Source organism: Brachycentrus maculatus, unplaced genomic scaffold (genome assembly GCF_059751285.1).
Source record: "Brachycentrus maculatus isolate JH-2025_06_01 unplaced genomic scaffold, ASM5975128v1 h1tg000227l, whole genome shotgun sequence".
Lineage (NCBI taxonomy): Eukaryota > Metazoa > Arthropoda > Insecta > Trichoptera > Brachycentridae > Brachycentrus > Brachycentrus maculatus.
In genome coordinates this window covers 700839-724236 of record NW_028280978.1, presented here as the reverse complement: position 1 = coordinate 724236, position 23398 = coordinate 700839, and the positions used below count along the sequence as shown (strand labels likewise).

The 23398-nt window shown below is 44.3% G+C and overlaps 1 protein-coding gene across 1 annotated transcript in view; it reads left to right on the top strand.

Moving 5' to 3' along the window:
* dpy (fibrillin-like protein dumpy) overlaps positions 1–23398 on the top strand; it is a 155738-nt gene that overhangs the window by 49149 nt on the left and 83191 nt on the right. Inside the window, exons 3-28 of the mRNA XM_088264473.1 lie at positions 1763–1964; positions 2757–2861; positions 2944–3060; positions 3690–3821; positions 4399–4514; positions 5347–5602; positions 6464–6717; positions 6793–7528; positions 7616–8311; positions 8534–9013; positions 9597–9806; positions 10161–10454; positions 10541–13543; positions 13667–14335; positions 14423–15136; positions 15247–15441; positions 15531–15713; positions 15794–15925; positions 16015–16735; positions 16826–17001; positions 17093–18022; positions 18108–18245; positions 18879–19667; positions 21422–21565; positions 22095–22163; positions 22934–23017. Of these exons, the coding sequence (XP_088120599.1) occupies positions 1763–1964; positions 2757–2861; positions 2944–3060; positions 3690–3821; positions 4399–4514; positions 5347–5602; positions 6464–6717; positions 6793–7528; positions 7616–8311; positions 8534–9013; positions 9597–9806; positions 10161–10454; positions 10541–13543; positions 13667–14335; positions 14423–15136; positions 15247–15441; positions 15531–15713; positions 15794–15925; positions 16015–16735; positions 16826–17001; positions 17093–18022; positions 18108–18245; positions 18879–19667; positions 21422–21565; positions 22095–22163; positions 22934–23017 (11545 nt within the window). The remainder of the gene's footprint in view (positions 1–1762; positions 1965–2756; positions 2862–2943; positions 3061–3689; positions 3822–4398; positions 4515–5346; positions 5603–6463; positions 6718–6792; positions 7529–7615; positions 8312–8533; positions 9014–9596; positions 9807–10160; positions 10455–10540; positions 13544–13666; positions 14336–14422; positions 15137–15246; positions 15442–15530; positions 15714–15793; positions 15926–16014; positions 16736–16825; positions 17002–17092; positions 18023–18107; positions 18246–18878; positions 19668–21421; positions 21566–22094; positions 22164–22933; positions 23018–23398) is intronic.

The following is a 23398-nucleotide window of genomic DNA, read 5'->3' as shown; positions in this document are numbered from 1 at the left end:
AAACATATAAAGAACCCTTAAAACTTCATTATTATTGAGATTTTTGTTGCCATAACAGGCGGTTCTCTGAGAAGCATAACAGGCAAGAGTCTTCGAGATAGAATCAGAAATTCCAAGATCAGGGAAATATGCGAGATCGAAGATGTCGTTAGGTGGGGAAGGCAACGAAGAAGACGATGGTATGCGCATGTGAGGAGAATGGAACCATCCAGACTCCCCCACATCGCATTGTACGGCCAACCCCATGGTAGACGACTCCCGGGCAGACCACCAAAGAGATGGGCCGATAGCTGGGAATCGACGTCGCAGGAGGCTAATCCCTCTTAAAAACAGGCCGCAAGGCCTATAATAAGAAGAAGAAGAAGATTTTTGTTGCCATTTTTTTATATCGGGTTCATACCTGGTAGCTTTTAATAGAATACATGCAGTTTTTCATATTATAAATAATATGAAAAATTACTCTTGTAATTGGAGATAATCCAGATTTGTGAACAAGTATTTGGGCACACTCAAAATGTTTTAAATAAAATAATTAACTGGTCAAACTATAAGCTAAAATAATAAATTGAAATTGATATTTTTTAGCGTTTCTCATGTATGTGATATGTGATTATAATCCAGAATTCGGATTCCCATTCAAATAAAGAGTTTCTGCTCAATAAAAAGCCTCTTTCATCTCACCATTAGATGTCTCTAGTAAAATTCTAGTGATTCAAGCACTATGTTTCGAAATTGAACCATGTATATAGAAATTGCAAGAATTTGAGTAGTGTGGCTGTCAATCATGGGTAGAATTGTTAAATGTTACACGTGTGTAAAGTGATCGCTTATAATAATAAATTAATTTACAACATTTTGAGTGTGTCCAAATACTTGTTCACAAAATCTGGATTATCTCCAATTACAGGAGTTATTTTCATATTATTTTGTGAACAAGTATTTGGACACACTCAAAATGTTGTAAATAAATTATCTGGTAAAATTATAAGCTTAATAATAAAAATGAAAATAGTATTTTCTGGCGTTTCTCATGTGTGTGATTATAATCCAGGATTCGGATCTCACATACTAATATAAGAGTTTCTGCTTAGTAAAAAGCTTCTTTACATCTCACCAATAGATGTCTCTAGTGAAGTTCTAAGTGATTCATGAACAAGGTTTCTAAATTGGTTCATATATATAGAACTTCCAAGAATTTGAGTAGTGTGGTTGTCAATAATGGGTAGAATTGGTGAATGTTACACGTGTGTAAAGTGATCACTTAAACCAGCCTATGACGGTCGTAAGCCCCGTAAATGCCCAGACTTCCATATTATTCTTCATCTTTGATGAGATGTCAAAAAATAAAATTAATTAATTAATAACTTTTGTCCGCCTCCGTAGTGTAATGGTCAGCACGCTCGGCTACCGTTCTGGAGGACCCGGGTTCGATTCCCAGGGGGGGTAAGAATAAATATGAGTGATTTTTTCACTGTAATATTTATTCAATATTACCCTGGACTGGTACTTGAAGCGGAGGGCTGATCACCTTTCCTTCATGTGTAAACGGTCAAGATAACACTGCGTTTATATGACGCAGTGCCCTATGCACCATTGGGGTGCGGATAAGGGTTTTATTATTATTATTTATTATTAACTTAGACAATATTACTACGACGGTTGTGATCGGTTTTCACCATTTTACTTATTGGCACTGTCTTTTATTAATTAATTTTATTATATTGATTGACATGAATTAATTGGGTTTTTTTTCTCTTTGCAGGTAGCGACCCAATCCCAACACGGGATCGGACTAGGAATAAAACGAGAAGTATTTTTTTTAAATTTAGAAGACGGATATTTTGGCTGTCAAGTAAACGACTCCACAGAGGTCTTGCAACTTTACGAGCTCTCTAAGCTGTGCGACGGTGTGCGAGACTGCTACAAGGGCTCCGACGAACTCAGGAAAGAGCTTAAATGCACAAGTACGTTGGTCCTTCTATCACATATACTGTTCACCCCATCCCCTTAGTCATAAACTGGCTGGCTTCAACTCCATGATCCATAGAGCACTACAAATCCCATTAAATTGGGAGGAATTGATGCAATTAAACAAATTGCATGCAATAACGTTATGGTAGACGCAGCATTGACGCGCACCCTTCTTTCTAAACCTAATTGTATAATTGCGGTCATAATTTCTAAAATGATAAAGCTAAACGCATTTAAACTATGAAATTTTATATTAATTGTTATTATTATTATATATCGCTCGCTCCTTTCAAGAACGTCATAAATCAAAAATCGTCCATTTTCAGTTGTGCATGTTTTCGGAATGCCCAGAAAATGTAATATATCTCAGCAAAAGAGGCATATTTTTAACCTTATATTTACCCGCTATAGGGCAGAAAGTGTTGTTTTTGCATTTTGAAGAAAATGTATTGTGTAATTATTTTTTGAAATATACTAAATATTTTTCAAATGGAGAAAAAAAGATCTCTTGCTCAGTAAAAAGTTCAATAAGTGGCTTGATATTTATTTTTAATACATTGTGTTTATTTTTAAACTTTAAAAACGCTCTCCTGAAAAATCAAGCTTTTTATTTATTTATGACGTTCTTGAAAGGAGTGAGCGATATGTGAACAAGTACAACACGCAAAATGTTGTTAAAAATATCATATTTGCGTTTTTCTTTACATGCCTAGTTTCTTTGGAATGCTTTTTGTAGACAAAAAAACCTTAACAAAAGTAATATATTTATATGTCTGTATTTTCAGATGACTGCACCAAAGAAGATGGAACCGAATGCACCAACGGTGTCTGTCTGAATGGAGTATGTCATTGTAACGATGGTTTCGGTGGATGTAACTGCCAAGAAATCGGTAAGCGAATTTAAAAATAAAGAATATCATGTGTAAAAATAAATAAAATTTTAGTGGAATTAATGTTTGTTTCATATTTTAGACGTTAATGAGTGTAAGTCGAGACCTTGCGATGTGTTTGCACATTGTACGAACACCGTCGGCAGCTTTCAATGTTCGTGCTTTCCTGGATACATAGGAGATGGATTCAAATGCGAAGGTAAAACAACACAAAACATGTCTTTTAGAAGCACATCCTCAGCCCTAATTCACGCTCCAAACTGCACATAAGATTGCTGAACATTTTTAGGTGGTTTTTAGTTGAATTAGGAAAAGCTAACATCGAAAATGGACAGTTTTCCCCAAAACTTGCGTACCGTAGAACGGGGCTACTTAAACTTTGATGTGTTATATTAAATATTAAATCTGTATTTGGTCTACAATAATGAACGTATCGACATGATTTATTGTTTCCCTGACAGGTGACTCTTATTGTCACGATACTTCGATCGATACGACGATCTAATTTTTTTTTTGTACTGGGCTCAAGCAACACATCACAGTTCAAGTAGCCCCGTTCTACGGTACAGCTCGGCTATCCAAACTCAAAACACAGTACCTAAGGGACATTTTTTGTAGAAGGTTTTTTTTGCATTTTTGGACTAAGTAGGTTCTAACTTAGTCCAAAAATGCGAAAAAAAATGCTGCAAAAAAATTGTCCCTTACTGTGTTTTAAGTTTGGACAGCCGAGCTGTGCATGAATTCCGTTAAATTCTAATTGGAATATATCTAAAAGCATGATTTTTTTTTATCACCAAGGTGCAATTAAAAATGATTTTTTTTCAACAGATATTAATGAATGCGAGGATCCAGGAATATCGTCCAGGTGTGTGAAGAACGCTGAGTGTTGTAACTTGCCAGCCCACTTCATATGCAAATGTAACCAAGGTTACGAAGGAGATGGTGAAGAAGAATGTCGAGGTGATTACTCTTATCATAATTATGTCATTCTAACTTATGAATATGATCTTGAAACTCATCAATCTTATCAACTTGAAATATCAGAGTATTAGCAGAGTCCTTCGAACTCATTAGATAATACATACATGTTTGTAATTTTTTTTAACTGTTACTATCACGCCTAGCTTCCTCTAAATCCATACATCTAATCATCCATCCCCTTCGATTGTCGTCTGTAGACTTTTGACACAATTACATTAATGGTTCTGATCTGATCATGCCAAGCCCTTCTCCCCATCTGCGTTATGTTCTCCCATTCACATATCTCACGAGAGTCATATTAGTCATTCTCTCTTAATCTATTCGGTTCACGTGTCCAAACCACCTCAAATAACCTTTGTAAATATTTTCAATCATCTACAACTCAACTTTACTATTCTATTCTAACATCTTCATTTTTAATTCTGGCATCCAGGGATTTTTTCACAAGTTCGTCGAAAGCTAGCATTTCATTTTACTCTTTTTTTACTCTCCTTTTGCCAATTCCATGTTTCGTCTTTATACATTTTAATTTACAATTCTTTTATTTTATTTTCAGATATAAACGAATGCATCCATCCAGATGCATGTGGCCAAAATGCAATTTGTACAAACTTTCCCGGAAACTATACTTGCAACTGCAAGGAAGGTTTTGCGGGAAATCCATTTGACGGCGTAAGTATAATTCATTTAATGTTAATTGGAAACAAATCAATTGCATAAAAAGATCAAAAAAGAAAGGTGTTTTAATATGAGACAACTTTATCATTGTTTCGCGATAAAATTTAATATAAACTACACGACAAAGCAAACGGATTGAATTTTTCCTAAATAACTATTCGTTTATCATTAATACTAACCCCAGTTTACGTGTATTATTTATCAAACGTAAATAATCTTTTAACTACTATCGTAAAGGTGGAGACTGATCAGAACATTTCGTCGTAACATAACGTCATAACATTGCTCGCGGCGAGCATCAGCGAGCATCCGAAACTATGCATGGAACGCTCAGCTCGGTGTACTGACTGCCTGAATGCTCGCATCGTAACGTGTTACGTTACGACGAAATGCTCCGGTCTCCACCTAAAGAATTCGCTATTGTTAGACGCACGTACAATTTGGAACTCCTACAAAATTTATTAGCGTTTGTAATAACTCAGCTGTCCAAATTTAAAACACAGTAAGGGACATTTTTTTAAAGTAGTTTTTTTTTGCATTTATGGACTAAGTAGACTCTACTTAGCCCAAAAATGCAAAAAAAAAACTACTACAAAAAATGTCCCTTACTGTGTTTTAAATTTGGACAGCCGAACTGTCCTACGAATGCTCCGAATCTCCGGGCGCATGCGCCAACTATGGTACGAATTTCAAATAGTTTGACAGAATAGATGTTTATGTCACTGTATTTTTTATGAATTTCACGTAATTATAGGGAATCGAACGCCAGAAAAATTGTTTGCGTATTGATGAAAGAGATTGATTAAAATGTTTTCAAAAAAATCAGTGCGTGGACGTGGACGAGTGCGCGGGAGGCGCCGGCTGCGGCCCCGGAGCCATCTGCACGAACCTGGCCGGGGGCAAGCGCTGCGAGTGTCCCGAGGGATTCGAGGGGGACGCGTACGGCAGCGGCTGCGTGGACACCGACGAGTGCCTGTCGCGCGCCTCGTGCGGCCGCGACGCCCTGTGCGCCAACCTGCCCGGCTCCTACCGCTGCTCCTGCCCGCCCGGCTTCCAGGGCGACCCCGCCGTCGGCTGCGTCGGTAAGCCCCGTTCCGCCGACCCTGGTAAACAGCTAATCCGAACCCGACGACGAGCTAACCGTAACGATTTTGCTTAACTGGTTTTTGAAGCGAGTTTCGATTGTTGTTTGAGAGTGTCATCGTTTGAATACGCTTCGAACCGCTCCGCTATCGTTTCGCATGTTCCTCGAATCTGGCGGTCGCGTCCCAGTCTTCAACTGGACGTTCGGATGGCGGCGCGGTTGGAGAGCTGTTAGATTAAGTAACATACCTTATATCACGAATGCCCCCACCCCTACCCTGATAATGGTAATACTCCCGCCCGTTTAACCCGACCACATCTGCACCCGCTTGGTTTTTGCTTTCATAATACATAATGCAGTAATAATTTGCTAGATATTAACGAATGCGAGTCGACAGTAAGAAGTCCGTGTAAGGGGATAGCCGAGTGCGAGAACACCGAGGGAAGCTTCTCCTGCCGCTGTCCCGCCGGCTACTCCATGGGAGCTGACGAGGAGTGCGTGGACGTGAACGAGTGCGGCAGATCCAACTCTTGCGGCGTCAATGCCAAGTGCATCAATGTTCCCGGATCCTTCAAGTGCATCTGTCCTCAAGGTTTCAAAGGACAAGGACACCAATTTTGCGAAAGTGTGTTCATTTTCAATACTTTTATCCAAATATATAAATCATTTTGTATCTTTAAATTTATCAAAATTAATTCAATCTTTTGAAAATATTCATGTTAACATTTTAGACCATTTTTAACAACTTAACATCATCGTATCATGGAATTTAACTCTAGCTTCATTAATTAATTAACGGCTTCGATGCCCGGTGGGCGTCGATGATGGTGGAATATCGGTTTTAATGTGAACATTTCAGATGTAAATGAATGCGCCGACAATCCTTGCGGAGCTAATGCTATATGCACGGATACTATGGGAAGCTTTACCTGCAGCTGTAAACAAGAATATACCGGGGATCCCTTCAAGGGATGCGTCGATATAAACGAGTGTGTAGCTTTGGAAAAGCCTTGCGGTCTGCACGCAATATGCGAAAATGCAGTTCCAGGGTATAATTGCATCTGTCCCCAAGGATATTCTGGAAAACCCGACCCTCAAGTTGCCTGTGAACAAGTTAGTATACTCTTATCAATTTATCAACGCGGTATTGTTTTAATTTATGACTTGCTGACGGTAATATTTTTTCAGGTCGATGTTAATATTTTATGTAAATCAAATTTCGATTGTACGAATAACGCGGAGTGCTTAGAAAATCAATGCTTCTGCAAAGACGGGTTTACCCCCAAAGCATCTGTCTGCGTGGATAATGACGAATGCGCGATGACTCCTCGTCCCTGCGGAGAGAACGCCCTCTGCTCCAACACTCCCGGAGGCTTCCACTGCGAATGCCTGTCGGGTTTTGTAGGCGCTCCTCCCCGGATCGGCTGCAAAGCTCCGTGCGACGATGTCAAATGCGGACAGCACGCTTTCTGTAAACCCGACGGTCAAGAAGCCTACTGCATATGCGAAGACGGGTGGACTTTCAATCCTAACGATATCGCCGCGGGATGCATCGATATTGACGAATGCGATACCATGCACGGACCTTCGGGAAGATGCGGAGTTAACGCCCTTTGTAACAACGTCCCTGGAAAATTTTCGTGCCAATGTCCCGCCGGATTTTCCGGTGATCCATTCAAGGGATGCATCGACATCAACGAGTGCACCAAACCTGGCATTTGCGGAATGGGAGCGGAATGCGTAAACTCTCCCGGTTCCTATGCCTGCCAGTGTCCGGAAGGTTTCCTCGCCGACCCTGATCCATCGGTGAAATGTGTCGGAATTGTGACTTGCAAGAAAAATATTGACTGTCCCGGAAATGCGATATGTGATCAATATAACAGATGCTTGTGTCCTGAACCCAACATTGGAAATGATTGCAGACGTAAGTATCATATTCTAAATTATTTTCTTTCAACAAATTTGAACTGTAATTCCTAATATGTTACCATTAATTGTATTTTCTTTTTAGATCCTTGCGAGAGTGTTCATTGCGGGCCCAATTCTCATTGCATGCTTATCAACATGGAAGCTCAGTGTTTGTGCAGCAGCGGATTCACCGGTGTTCCGGGTATTACTGGCGGCTGTACGGACTTGGACGAATGCGCAGCCAATCCCTGCCCCCAGGGAGCCGTGTGCAACAACTTGCCGGGAAGCTATTCTTGCGAATGTCCCGGTGGCATCAAAGGAGACCCTTATAGAGAGGGTTGCGCCAAATCCGAGCTAACCCTCACTTGTGATGACAGTTCTCCCTGCCCCGCCGGAGAACAGTGCGTTAGCGACAATGGGAACAACGTCTGCATCTGTTTGCAAGGATACATAAGAAACCAAGACACCGGGAAGTGTAGGGATGTCAATGAATGTATCGAGACGAAAAACAAAGCAGCTTGCGGGATCAATTCCGTCTGTAAGAATTTGCCCGGTAGCTACGAATGCAAATGTCCTCCCGGCTTCAATGGAAACCCTTACTCGTTCTGCGAGGAGTGCAACAGCATAGAATGCCAATGTCAGCCACCTTACAAAATAGTCAAAGGCAACTGTGTTCTCTCCGGATGTTCTAACGGAGAGAAATGTCCCCCAGGAGCGGAATGTATCCAAATTTCTGGCGGCGTTAACTACTGTGCTTGTCCCAAGGGTTACCACACACTACAAGATGGCTCGTGTCAAGGTATGTCTTTCATATTTTCATACAGCCATAAACATAGTATTTATTATCTATTGTATGCATTTTGAGATATTTTATAGATGTTGTATAGTACAAAATTCTAAGCATGTAAAAACATTACTTTTGCCAATTTTTTTTGTGGTTTTTATATAACGATAGTTGCTTCAAAAAATATATAATTCCTCACCCAAGAAATAATTTACAACTGTATTTGTGCAATTTCAGATATCAACGAGTGCACATCTGGCCAGCAGGTTTGCGGTTACGGCGCGGAGTGCGTCAACAAGCCCGGTACCTTCGAGTGCCACTGCCCGCCGGGCTACAGCGGCGACGCCTACAACGGGCTGTGCGCCCCCGCCCAGAAGAAGTGCGCCAGCGACGGGGACTGCACGTCCAACGAGAAGTGCGTGCAGCCCGGCGAGTGCGTGTGCCCCCCGCCCTTCTTCCTGGACCCGTCCGACGGCCAGCGGTGCAAGAGCCCCTGCGAGAGGTTTCCCTGCGGGATCAACGCCAAGTGCACGCCCAGCGACCCCCCCAAGTGCGTGTGCGCCCCCGGGTTCGAGGGAGACCCGCTCTCGGGATGCGTAGACCACGACGAGTGCTCGGAAGCTCCTTGCGCTTACGGCGCTCGCTGTATTAACCAAAAGGGTGGTTATAAGTGCATGTGTCCAAACGGGATGACCGGAGACCCTTACAAGTCTGGATGTGAGTATCTTATTGTTTCTTTTACTAATAATAGTAGCTTCCAACTCGCATCTGAATGGAGTCATCAGCATGTGGAGCTATCTATGAGTCACATGCCTGACTGAACATCTCAATTTTAGACCTAGTAACTTGAGCACACACTGCATACTTCGTATCCTCGTCAATTGTGTTATTGACTTATGATAGAATGCAGGTGATCGAGGGAGTATTCTCCCAATCAACAGACTGTTACAGAGTCCTGTGGGACTCTGTCAGCCACACATTTTTTTAAAAAACAACTTGACTTTATTTATACATACATAAATAACTTATGTATTTTTAAAAAAACTACTCCAATAAAAACTCCCCCAATGTCTATCAATTAAACCTTTTATATGTCTTTAGCAGTAATGCACAGTTAAAGCACAGCAAACTTTTTTGGTTTATTTATTGAACCTTTATTATTGGTAAAAGAGAAAATGCTAATCACTACAACAGATTTTATACTATTAATCCAGCCTAAAGTGGCTATACCAAATAATTCACAGAACTATTAAATTAAATCTATTCCATGTTTTACAAATATTTGATCGCTTGTTCGTAGGTATACTGTCCTATCCAGGATCCACGAGAAGCGAATGCCTGTCCGATAAGGAATGTGCCAGTACATTGGCTTGCAAGAACGGCACGTGTGTCAGCCCGTGTGGAAGTCTGCTGTGTGGGCCTCACGCGTACTGCGAACCAGAGAAGCACGCCGCCTGGTGTCGCTGCGCTGTCGGCTTCACCGAGGCTCCCAACGGTGAATGCGTATCGAGTAAGTTGATGATTCCAATAATAGCAGTCTAAAAACCATTTATTTTATTTGCCCTCTACAAAGTCACCTTTTGTAAAATCACTTGTATTTATTTAGATTGGCAGTGATAGGAATATTGAAACAGTAATATTGGAATACAATTTTATTTCATATTTTCAATAAACTTCTCAACTTTCATAAAACAAAATCAAAAATAATTTGCAAGAAAAGGTCTCTCAGGAAGCCTAGATGCTTTTGTATCTTGGATATTGGATAGTGCATTCATTTATATTTCTTTGTAACTTAAACCGAAAATCCCACATAAGCATAACCTGTATGTAGGTATACAATAATTTTTCTTTTTTCGTTTTTCAGTGTGCGATTCATACATTTGTGCTGAAGACGCCACCTGTATTGTTACCAACGAGGGACCTACCTGCAAATGCCTCAACGGGTTCTCCGGAAATCCGTTCCCCGGAGGGTCGTGTGAGCCTGACGTCTGTTCCATCGCGATGCCTTGCAAAACCCCCAAAGTCTGTATCGGCGGAAGATGCAAAGAGCGATGCGAGGGTGTCATCTGCGGCATCGGGGCTACCTGTAATGTTAACACCAACAAATGCGTCTGCGATTCCTTCTTCATCGGAAATCCAGATTTACTCTGCATGCCTCGTAAGTATTACTCAACAATTTATCAACCCAATGTTATATTGTTTATCTTGTTATCTAAAAATGCTAACTATTTGTTTGTTTTTTAGCAATCGCCGGTCCCGAGTGCAATCCGTCATGTGGAAATAATGCCCATTGCCAGTACGGACTTTCAAATCAATGCGTTTGCAGTGCCGGTACAAGCGGTAACCCATATGAAGGCTGTGTAGCCAACAAAGTGATGAAATGCTCACCATCTTCATGTGGAAAGGGCGCTCAGTGCCACAACGGGCCAAACAACATCGAGTGCTCCTGTCCTTCGGGCTTCATCGGGAATCCGTATGTAGAATGCCAAGATATTAACGAGTGCAGCGGAAATGCTTGTGGGCAAAATGCAGCTTGCATTAACACTCAAGGAAGCTACGATTGCCTGTGCAAAAATGGCTTCTCCGGAAACCCATTTGTAATCTGTTTACCAACACAGAAAGCGCAATGTGACGATCCGTCTACCTGCGCTTGCAGTAGAGATGTACCCTGCCCATCCGGATTCAATTGCCAAAGTGGTAAATGCAAAAACCTCTGCGAAGATATCAAGTGCGGGCCGAGAGCCATGTGCGACGCTGGAAAGTGTCTGTGTCCTCCCGGTTACACGGGAAACCCTAAAGATCTCGCTAAAGGTTGCACTATCCTAGGACAGTGCAACTATGATGGAGATTGTAACGACGCCGAGATCTGTTTCCAACTCGGCAAAGGATTTAGAAAATGCGTTGACGCGTGCAGTAAAATTCAGTGCGGCCCTAATGCTCTGTGTATCGGCAGTAAGCATAGATCGTTGTGTATCTGCGCCGATGACTATGTAGGAAACCCGAGCGACCTGATATCGGGCTGTCAGCCGGAACAAAGAGTCATAATGCAACCGAAAGGAGTGTGCACCAAAGATTCCGACTGTCCCAAAGGGCTGGCCTGCATCACATTAGAAGACGGTTTGAAGTCTTGTCTCAGTGTTTGTCATACCGTCGTGTGTAGTCAGAACGAAGTCTGCCACGTCGACGCAGCCGGCCATCCTGTATGCGAATGCCAAGAAAACTTTGTTTGGAACCCTGTTTCGTCAGTTTGTGACAAACCATCTACACCCGATTGCACGCAAGACAACGACTGTCCTCAAACATCCGCTTGCCAACCTGACCCGTTAGGCGTTCTGAAATGTACTCCAGTTTGCCTCGGATACACGTGTCCGGAAAATTCTCAATGCGTTACATTAAATCACCGCGGTAAGTGCCAGTGTTTCCCGGATTTCACAGGAAATCCGGAGGATAGAAACGGTTGTGTTCCAGTGTCTAAAAATCAGTGTACCACCGATGCCCAATGCTCCGAATCAGAGATTTGCAAAGCGGTCAAAGGTAGTTTAAGCTGCCAACCTGCTTGCTCTTCAGTCGCTTGTGGCCCCCAGGCCATTTGTGTCACCAACAATCACGTAGCGAGATGCCAGTGTCCTCCGGGTCCATATGCGGGAGATCCAAATGATGTTGTAAACGGATGTAAATCAGTTCCTTGCGTATATAATATCGATTGCCCGCCCACCCAGTTGTGCAACAGATTGACTCACACATGTTACAATGTGTGCGATGAAGATTCCTGCGGAGATAACGCGGTCTGCATAGCGGAAGACCATCGAGCCGTTTGCCAGTGCCCACCGGGAACGCGACCTAACCCTGTTGCCGAGGTAGAGTGCAGCGTTACCGAAGCGTGCAGTCCCAATCCCTGTCACCCGACTGCAATCTGCGAAGCGGTCCCGTCCGGACACGTCTGTAAATGTCCGGCTAACCAAGTCGGAGATCCATTCGCCGAAGGGTGCAGGCCGGAAGGACACTGCCCTAATGGAGATTCTGACTGCCCCGCTCAATCAGTGTGCCAATCGGGACGTTGTATCAATCCGTGTGTGGGAGCGTGTGCGGGAAACGCGGTTTGCACTATTGTAAATAGACAAGCCGTTTGTTCCTGCCCGAGCAAGTTTAGATTGGTCGATAACAATCAAGGTTGCGTAAGAATCGCATCATCCTGCAAAAGCGACTCAGAATGCGCCGGAGACATTTGCTACAACGGACAGTGCCAATCTGTCTGCAGAAGTAATAATGACTGTTCGACGGGAGAAAGATGTCTCCAAAATATATGTACAACATCGTGCGGTAGTCATTCTCAGTGCGCTGATGAGCAAGCCTGCGTTAATGGAGTATGTTTGATCGGTTGTCGCAGCAACAAAAATTGCTTGTCCAACGAAGCCTGTTTAGATAACAAATGTCAGAACCCGTGCGCCAACGAAGGCGTGTGCGGTCCGAATGCCATCTGCGACTGCAACAATCACGCCACTGTCTGTAAATGTCCAGCCGGCTTCGAAGGCAATCCCGTGCCCGAGCAAGGCTGCGTGCGGGTTCCCGCGCAGTGCTCCAGTACCGCTCAGTGTCCCAAAGGGCACATGTGCATCGCTAATAGATGCAATCTGCCATGTTCCGATAACGGAGTTTGCGCAATCGGCGAGAGATGCTCCAACAACATGTGTCTCAAAGTGTGCTACGGAAACAGCAACTGCTTACCTGGAGAGATATGTCGAGAGGGCATTTGCATCGCGGGGTGCGGTGCCGATTCGGATTGCGAGACAGACCAGATTTGCGTGAACTCACAATGTAAGTGCGCCAACGGCTTCAGGAATGTTAACAATAGATGCCGAGATGTAAATGAGTGCCAAGAGAATCCTTGCCACCCGAGCGCCATCTGCGTCAACACTCTCGGCTCGTTCCAGTGCACTTGCCAAGAAGGCACAGTCGGAGAACCGTTTGTTCAAGGTTGCTTCTCTCCTGATCAATGTAAAAGTGACAACGATTGCGCGGATAATTTGTCGTGTCTCAATAAAAAGTGCAGCGACCCATGCGGGAAAGAAAAATGTGCCAAAAATGCTATCTGTAATGTCGAGTACCACAAGGCCACCTGTTCCTGTATCGCTGGCCACCTCGGCGATGCCTACGATTCTAACATCGGCTGCTTCAAAGTGGAATGTATCAACGATGATGATTGCTCGATAAACAATTATTGTAACGAGCTCACCAATAAATGCGCAGGTAAGGCTACATTAATTTCTTGGCAATATTTACAACATTTTCGTTTTGTTCAATATTCTTTTAGCATAATTTTTTTTAACCAAGACCTACATCTGCTAATTTTTATGTTATCTTTATTTTCAGAACCGTGCGAAAGAATGGCATGCGGGCGAGGGTTATGTCAAGCTCAACAACATCGCGCCACTTGTTTATGCGAAGCCGGTTATACGCTTGTGGAAAACCGATGTGTAGACATCAATGAATGCTCTTCCAGCCCGTGTCACCCATCCGCGGTTTGCCAAAATACCGAGGGAGGTTACGCGTGTCTGTGCGCCCCCGGAACTGTGGGAGATCCTCTCACTACCGGATGCAGGAAGCCCGGAGATTGTTTCATCGATAACGACTGTCCAGATTCTGCCAAATGCGATAATAGCAGATGCAAAAACCCATGCGAAATGAGCAAAGCCTGCGGAAAGAACGCGCAATGTATACCACAAGCACACAAAGCGGTCTGTCAATGTCCCGCTCGCACTCGCGGCGACGCTAACGTCGAATGCGTTCAACTCGAGTGCATCGAAAATGACGATTGCTCGGCGCAGTTGGGATGCATCAACAATAAATGTGTCAATCCTTGCTCTTTGGATAAAGTTTGCGGCGAAAAGGCTACCTGCCATGTGGATCATCACGAAGCTCTGTGTTCGTGCCAACCCGGTTCCACGGGAGACCCACTCCTCGGATGCATCTCGCTTCAGTACTGTTCGGCTGATACGCAATGTCCGGCGGGAGCACTCTGCTCCAACGGGCTGTGTGCTTGTAAGTATTACTCATTTGATACTTTGGCGTACAGAACATGAATGTTGGGTGATTCTTGAAAGTGACTTGGTTTGATTTTGTTTACAGCTTCCTGTACAAGCACGAGAGAATGCATCGGAAACCAGCTTTGCATTCAAGGAATTTGCCAGCCTACCTGTCATACCAACTCGAGCTGCCCCGATTTCCAGTTTTGTTTGAATAGTATTTGCACTCGGGAATTGCAGTGCCAGTCGGATGACGACTGTTTAGACACGCAGAGATGTCTTATCAATAACTTGGGACAAGCCAAATGCGAGAACGTTTGCGAACAATCTTCGTCTTGCGGACGTAACGCCGAGTGTAGTGCCGCCAATCATCAGGCAGTCTGCGTATGCAAAAGCGGATTTTATGGAGACGCTATAGTCGGTTGCCAAAAGGTCGAATGCTCATCCGACGAGGAGTGTTCCCACAATAAGTTTTGCGATAATCACATGTGCAAAATTGCGTGCCTAGTGAAAAATCCTTGCGGTAAAAACTCTCTCTGCTCCGCTGAGAACCATAAACAAGTATGCTACTGCCAACCCGGCTTTACCGGAGATCCGATTGTCGGCTGTAAGCTCCTAGATTTTTGTGCCGAAAATCCTTGCGGACCGGGAGCCGCGTGCCAGAACTCTCGCGGCTCCTTCAAATGTACTTGCGCCCGGGACACTGTGGGAGACGCTTACAAGGAAGGATGCCACGCCCCGGTAGAATGCCAGAAAGACACCGACTGTCCCAATGCCGCCCAATGCACGTTGGATAATGGCCAACCTAAATGCAGAGGTGATTGAAAACAAACAACTTGATTTCTTATTACATATTATCAACGTATCATATCAACATCATTTATAATTTCTTAAATGTGCATGTTTAAAAAAACATTTTATTTTCAGATGTGTGCGATAGCATAATATGCGGACGTAATGCCAACTGTGTCACCTCAAATCACACAGCCGGATGTGTTTGCCGACAAGGATACGAAGGAGATCCTAGCAATATAAACGTCGGATGTAGCCCCAAGCCCACTCCCTGTCACACTTCTACGGACTGTCCAGCCAACACTTATTGCTATGGCGATATATGCAGATGTAAGTGGTTAAATCCCCACTAATTTGGTGGAAACACTAGCTAACGAGAAGTTTTTAGATGTATTACTGACTATTTGTTTGATTTGCAGCTTCTTGTCTGATGGACGAAGAGTGTGGCTTATCGGAAAAGTGCGTCCAAGGACAATGTTTGAACCCGTGCGACCAACACTCCTCTTGCGGTTTGAACGCTGACTGTGATTGCGTAAACCACGTAGTGCAGTGCAGCTGCCCTGCAGGTTTCACTGGCAATCAAGAGGTGGAGTGTGTGAGAAGTGAGTTAAATACAACAATTTCCTCTTTTAGTATGGAATCCGAGTAAAATAACATTTCTAATAAATTTGTGTGTTTTCAGTTCCTGTTTCTTGCGAACACAGTTCAGAATGTTCCGCTGGGAATACGTGTCGCAGTAGTATGTGCCTGCCTACGTGCCAAAATGACAACGAATGTGCCCTCAATGAAAAGTGTTTGAGAGGAAACTGCATATGTGAGTATTTTTTTTATTCTGACCGTGTTGAATATTCTTAGATATATTTGAATTACGGGTAGTTTTCTAATTTAACGTTTTTATTTTAGTGACATGTAGAGTCGACAATGATTGCTTCCTGGGTCACATATGTCTCCAAAACACCTGTTTGTTCGGCTGTCACTCGGATGATGACTGCAGCGCTAGCGAATCATGCAGAAACAATAAATGCACAAATCCGTGCATTCACGGAAACCCCTGCGGACCGAACGCCCTGTGCTCTGTTTCTAACCAACGAGCTTCGTGCTCCTGTTCCGAAGGGATGGTTCCAAACCCGACGGCCAAGGTCGGCTGCGTGAGAACTCCCGCCAGCCCGTGCCAAGAGAATCGAGCCTGCGATAACGGGTGGAGCTGCATCCGAGGACAGTGCCGACCGGTTTGTTCCTCGGACTCGGGATGTCTCGTCAATGAGCGATGCGATAAGCCCTCCGGGACGTGCAAGCCGGTGTGCAGGAAACAGTCAGACTGCCCTTCGGGAGAAGTCTGCCAAAATTTGGTCTGCCAGATCGGTTGCCATTCCGATATCGGGTGTCCGAGCAACAAGGCGTGTATCAACAGCCAATGCGTCGATATTTGCTCCACTCCAACGGCTTGCGGAAGAAACGCGGCTTGCTCCGTCGTCGACCATAAGAAGGAATGTTCTTGTCCTCCACCGCTTGTGGGAGACCCACTGATGGCCTGTAAGCAGGAGTCGGTCTCGTGCAACAATAACAAGGACTGTCCGAGTGGACTCTCTTGCTACGGAAATTTATGCCAAACATCCTGTCGAAGGTAATATTTCATTATTTTACTATCGGACTGTTTTTATGTACATATCTTAATTTATATTCATAATAATTATTTTTTAAATTTGTATTTCAGCGATCAAAATTGTTTATCCGATGAGAAATGTCTTCGTGGTATTTGTCGGGGAGTTTGTAACAGCGATTCGGCCTGTGCCTCGGGGCAAATATGCGAAAATCGAATTTGTAAGGTCGGATGCCGCACCGATACATCGTGCGATAGCTTCGAAGCCTGTATTAGTGGCAAATGTACAGGTAAATAAAGTTCATATTCATTCTTGAAGCATTTGTCTTGCGGCAAAACGTCACCTTATTGTATACTCATCTTGTTACATTTTCTTCGCAGACCCGTGCACAATAGATAATCAATGCGGAAAATGCTCCCAGTGCAAAGTTATAAACCACGGAGTACAATGCAGCTGCCCACCCCTGTTCTTAGGAAATCCGTTAACTGAATGCAGCAAGCCTCCCATTCCGTGCAATAGCGATTGCCAGTGTGACCAAGGTGGCTACTGCAAAACGGTGTGCGGAGACGACTCGCATTGCTCTTGCGGAGAAAAGTGTAGTAACGGAGTGTGCAAAACATTATGCTCGACCAACAATAAGTGTCTCAAGGGACAGATTTGTACTAGAGGAGTCTGCACTTCGGGCTGTTTGTCAGATTCAGATTGCTCAAACGACAAAACGTGCTTCAATTCTCAATGCACAAATCCTTGCGATGAAAATCGATCTGCGTGCGGTGCTAACGCCCTGTGCCGTGTCTCTCAGCACCAGGCCGTTTGTCTCTGCCCGGACGGCTTCAGCGGAGAACCTCTGAAATCCTGCCAACCTTACGAATGTCTCTCGGATGCCGACTGCACTCCGGACAAGTACTGCGGTCCGTCCAAGACTTGCAAGAACCCGTGTCTGGAGCCCGGAGCTTGCGGCAGGAACGCTCAGTGCCGAGTGGTGGACAGACACGCTCAGTGTCTGTGCGTTCCCGGCTACTTCGGGAACGCGGCGGTGGAATGCAAGCAAGGCGGAGACGCCGCGTGCTTGAAGAACCCGTGCGGAGAGAACGCTCGCTGTCGAGACCTCACCGACGGAAACTACGAATGCAGCTGCGCCCCCAACTGCATCGGGGATCCCCACAAGGGATGCATGTGCGATGCCAAACTGATCAACTTGTGCAAAGACAAGCAGTGTGGCATAAATGCGGCTTGCCGTATCGTCAACCAGCTGGAAGCCGAATGCTATTGTCTGGACAATTTTCCATCGGGCGACCCTTACATCGAATGTAAGTAGCACAAAGTGCAGAATGTAAGTATTGCCGTATGACGTTTAGAGCCGAGCTAATGTTTGATTTTCCCAATCGATATCAGGTTCCATAGATCGCACCCCGGTGGATTGTCGAACGACGGGTTGTGGCAAGAAGGGAGAGTGCTTGAGAGAAGGAGCGCAGTTCGTATGCCGCTGCCCGCCGGGCACTAAAGGCAGACCCGACGTGGAGTGCCATTCCCGTAAGTGTTCCATGAAGAAGATCTCCAGTACACGTGTATATTTTGCACGTTCGACTATGTAATAATTTGTACATTATATACATTTGTGAAAATAACACGGGCCAATAGAGTAACATATTGTATAGTGGTGCGTATATTTAGATTAATACGATATTTCTAAATTATATTATCCAGGCATCTGACGGATGAGGTTCTAGAAAATCACATTTCTTGTATGCCAAAATCATGTATTTAAATATCTCATTCGTATGGAATGGAAAGTCTAATCTGTCTTATCAACATCTGTATGAGCAATGTGCAGGAATGGAATGGACATATTGTCACCTACTACTACCTAAGTATACTGTATAATGATAAATGATAAGCCAGATTAGGACTGTGCAGGAAGCATTCTCACCTGTTTCATGCTTGAAATAAGAGTATCTCTATCAATCTGTGGATGGCAAAACAGGCTTCATGTAAATATCTCTGCTTGTACATTATTGCGAATGCCTTCATTCTCTTGGCAAGCTATGGTCGGGCTATCGACAACGCGAAAAGCATGCAATGTTTCGTGAGAAAGTTTCCTTTCACAGTTCTTACGTACGCTTTTTCTTTTTTCCTGCCCTTCCCTCGCTCCCCGTTCGCCGCTAGATATCGAATGCGCCAGCGACTTTGACTGCCCTAGAGAGAAGGCTTGCATTAACTTGGAGTGCCTGGACCCTTGCAAGCTGCGAGGAGCGTGCGGAGAAGGCGCCATCTGCCGCGCCGCCCTGCATCGCGCGCGCTGCTCCTGTCCCCAGTGTCACACGGGCGAGCCCGGCCAGCGCTGCGTGCCCGACCCCCGCTGCCTGGCCGCGCAGCCGCGCCCAGCCGGGCCCGCGCTCGCCTGCCGCTCCCACGCGCAGTGCCCCGCGCACCTCGAGTGCCACGCGCCCAGCGCGCAGTGCCGCGACCCCTGCGCGCGCCTCGCCGCCACCTGCCGCGGCAACAAGAAGTGCCAAGTGCGCAACCACCGCCCCGTGTGCGTCTGCAAAGCCGGCTTCGTTCTCAACGACCTGGGCGAGCTGGCCTGCGCGCCCGACTCGGCCCAGTGTCTGCGAGACGAGCAGTGCGCCGCCAACATGGCGTGCGAAAAGGGAGCGTGCCGCAACCCGTGCGAGAGCGCCGGGGCGGCCGCTTGCCCCGCGGGCAAGGTGTGCGAGGTGCTGGACCACAAGAGAATCTGTATCTGCGTAGAAGACTGCCACCCTTCCGTGTCTATTTGCCTGAGAGACGGCGGTTGCCCGGCCAGTCTGGCCTGCCGTAACTTCCAATGCGTGGATCCGTGTGTAAATGCCAGCTGCTCCTCGGATGCCCCTTGTTACGTAGAAGAGCATAAACCCATCTGCAAATTCTGCCCCTCTGGGTTCTTACCCGATGCAAAATATGGATGTCTCAAAGGTAAAATTACTACATGGATATCCGTATTGGGTGGCTTGTGCGATTATTTGTATTCTACCGTAATTAGAACTATACCTTCTTTTCCCATTGCTGGTCAAGTCTAATGAATAATTATCTTCACGTTCCAGGTTATTATAATGTCTCGTAGAACTACGCATAACGTCTTCAAATGGAACCGCATTGAATTTCAGATATCTGCCCCACTTCCTCTTCGACTCTACATCTGTCTTCTCTTACTTCACATTTTCATCTTTGCTTGTAAATAATGCAATCGTGCCTTCCTTAACATAGTCTCACACTAACGGTGGTAGATTCGAGATCCTCCGTGTAAATAATATCCGTCCTTAATACCCGTCCGAGGTGTAAATTAATGGTTTAAGTGTGTTATTGTATATTCGCAGCCCCGTTGGGTTCTTGCTCGGCGGACACCCAGTGCGGGGAGGAGGAGGCCTGCATTGCCGGCACTTGCACCAATCCTTGCACCAATACGCCTTGCGGCGCTTCCGCTCGATGCACTGTACAAACACGCAGGCCCGTCTGCGCTTGTCGCGCCGGCTACTCGGGCGACCCGCGCGTGCTCTGCGCGAGGCTCCCCCCCGACGAGAGCCTCGCGTTCTCTCAGTCCGTGCAGACTAAAGTGAATTCCCTTCCGCAACACGTAACGCCGTCGGGGAGTAGCCTCCGCAAGATGAGCAAGCTGGACGAGCTCCGGCCCTGCGCCGACTCCTCAGGCTGCTCGTCCGACCAAGTGTGCGAACGCGGCGTCTGCCTGAACCCTTGCAACCTGCGCTCGCTCTGCGCGAAGGGAACGGTCTGCCGGGTCACCGACCATGTACCTGCGTGTTTGTGCAATGCCAGTAATAAAGAGAACAAGAGCGATTGCCAAAACTATACAGGTAAACGTGTCCCTAGAGTTGTATCTTGTTTAGTATTTGCCGCAAATCACCACCAGACTACGGAGTCTAGAGCGTCACTGCAGCCGCTACTGTATGCAGTTGCATGTATCGGATGATAAATTCACTCTCAGATATCTGATTCCGCTTTCGTATCATCATTATCGCCGCATGGTTGAAGATCTTCGGATCCGTGTGTAAGTTTGTTTTGTAGATGTTTTAAAATTGAATCGGAATAAAGATTTACAAAACCGCACAAGACTGGATGAAGTCTGAGTTACTTCCAGATATTGAGCTTCCGGGAAGACCACAGCCCGATGTTGCTCTAACTCTACGGACCATATAGTAGCAATCATTTTTGTTCTTACATTTATTATTTAACGCTTATTTTCATAATATGTTTAAATGGTGATCTCGTGTTGAAAGTGTTGTATGTAAAATATATGTAACGCTTTTGTAAAGTAGCACTAACCGTTGTTGTTTAATCATTTCTTATTTAATTGTATTTTTTTGTAGTCGTAAAGGTATGTATACATTGTACTGTAGTTTGTCTACTAATAATGTAGATTACGCTATTGTTGACATAATATGTATTTCTATTTATTGTATATGTTATTTAAGCATTCATTTCATTTGCTATATAATTTCTTTTAAATTTGGACACTTCTTAATATCATTATTTATCTATCTTAGCCTACATTATTTTTATATTCAATTACAATGAATTTTTTTATACAATTAACTTTAAATATCAATTAATTTCCTATTTCACTCAGTTTTATTTTCTTTGGTAGTACATATTCCTTCAAATGTTAGTTGTCTCTTGTTTTCCTGTGTTATAAATGTTATTTTGCACCACAGAAATAGAGTGTACGCGACATGAGCAATGCAGCTCGCAGCAGGCTTGCATCAACGGGCACTGCCAGAACCCTTGCTCCGTAGCCAGCCCCTGTGCTTCCCAACAGGACTGCCAAGTCAGGGACCACCAGCCCGTGTGCATCAAAGGTAATACTTCCGGATGGCCAGCTCAAACTTGCTGTACCACGTCAACCCTTCAAGAGCCGGAAAATTCTTCTTCTCCATATTACTAATGTGCAAAGGCAAATCGGCTGTCCAAACCAAAACACAGTAAGGGACATTTTTTTGTAGTGCGTTTTTTTTCAATTTTGGACTAAGTAGATTCTACTTAATCCAAAAATGCAACAAAAAAACGTATTACAAAAAAATGTCCCTTACTGTGTTTTAAGTTTGGACAGCCGAAATGTCAACCCTCATCCGCACCCAATGATGCATAGGGCACTGCATCATATAAACGCAGTGTTATCTTGATCGTTAACACATGAAGGAAAGGTGATCAGCCCTCCGCTTCAGGTACCAATCCAGGGTAATATTGAATGAATATTAGGGTGATTTACACATTAGCTTAGTCCTCATTACTGAGGGTTGTGATCCCTATCGAAGTAATGACTCTTCTCCAGTTATCCCTTGACTTAGGAGTCTATAAACTTACAGTGTTGTTTAATTGATTTTTCAGTGTGCCAGTGTCAGTCGTCGACGGATTGCCGGCCTAATTTCCAGTGCGACGGATGTCATTGCCATCCAGGTAACGACCTGATCCAATACTGACTTGATGTAATATAATGTATGGAAGTGAAACATGGAGTTGGCAAAAGAAGGATAAAAGTAGACTGAATGCAGTCGAAATGCGATCTCTCAGAAGAATGTGCGACAAAAAGATGTATGATAGATGTTCGAATAGTGAAATAAGGAAGGAATGCAAAGCTGAGACAAGCATTATCGATAAAATTAAGAAAGATGGTTTGGACGTGTAGGACGAATGAGTGAGGAAAGAACGGTAAAACAAATTTATGAGGCGAATGTAATTAGAAAAAAGGAGCAGAGGAAGACCGAGAAAAACTTGACACGATCAAGTATGTCAAATACTCGAAAGTGGTCAGGTTAGGAGTCGAAACAATCGGCGGGTATGTATGAGGAGATGCATGAACGTGGAAGACGCGAAGAATGTTTGCAAGGTCAGAATGGTGTGGCGTTCTATTCTCTGTGCCTACCCCTGCGGGGAAGCGGCGTGATGGGTTTCACTTTCACTTTCACGTGTAATATAATTGTCTACTTGGTCTTTAACCGTCTCACGTTTGGTTGAGACCTGATCCAATACTGACTTGATGTAATATAATTGTCTACTTGGTATTTAACCATCTCACGTTTGGTTGCCTGATCCAATACTGACTTGATGTAATATAATTGTCTACTTGGTCTTTAATCGTCTCACGTTTGGTTGAGACCTATCCAATACTGACTTGATGTAATATAATTGTCTACTTGGTCTTTAATCGTCTCACGTTTGGTTGGCAGTTCAACAAACGGTTGTGACGGATGGCTGCGATCATTGCCCGCCGGGAATACCATGTGACCCCTTCTCAGGCGCCTGCATGCATGGTATGTGCCCTCATGTTATATCTCACCCGCCCTTATTAATACTACAATTACATAACTGAAAAACAAAAAAAATATCAGATTTTATAACATATTTAAAAAGTTAATCTAAATTTTTTTTTAATTGCCAACCTGTTCACAATCTTTTTAATTGTGTTCACAAATACATCCACTTAGTTGTTTTATATTGATATATCAACATAGATGAAGAAGAATATGGAAATAAGGATATTTATAAGGCTTTCGGCCTGTCATAGGCTGGTTTAAGTGATCATTCACTATTGTACACATGATTAACGTCCAGACTAGTAAAATTTTGGATCTTGTATTTATCTTTTGATTGACACCTTCATTCATATGTTAGTTCTCGGCACCATCTATAAT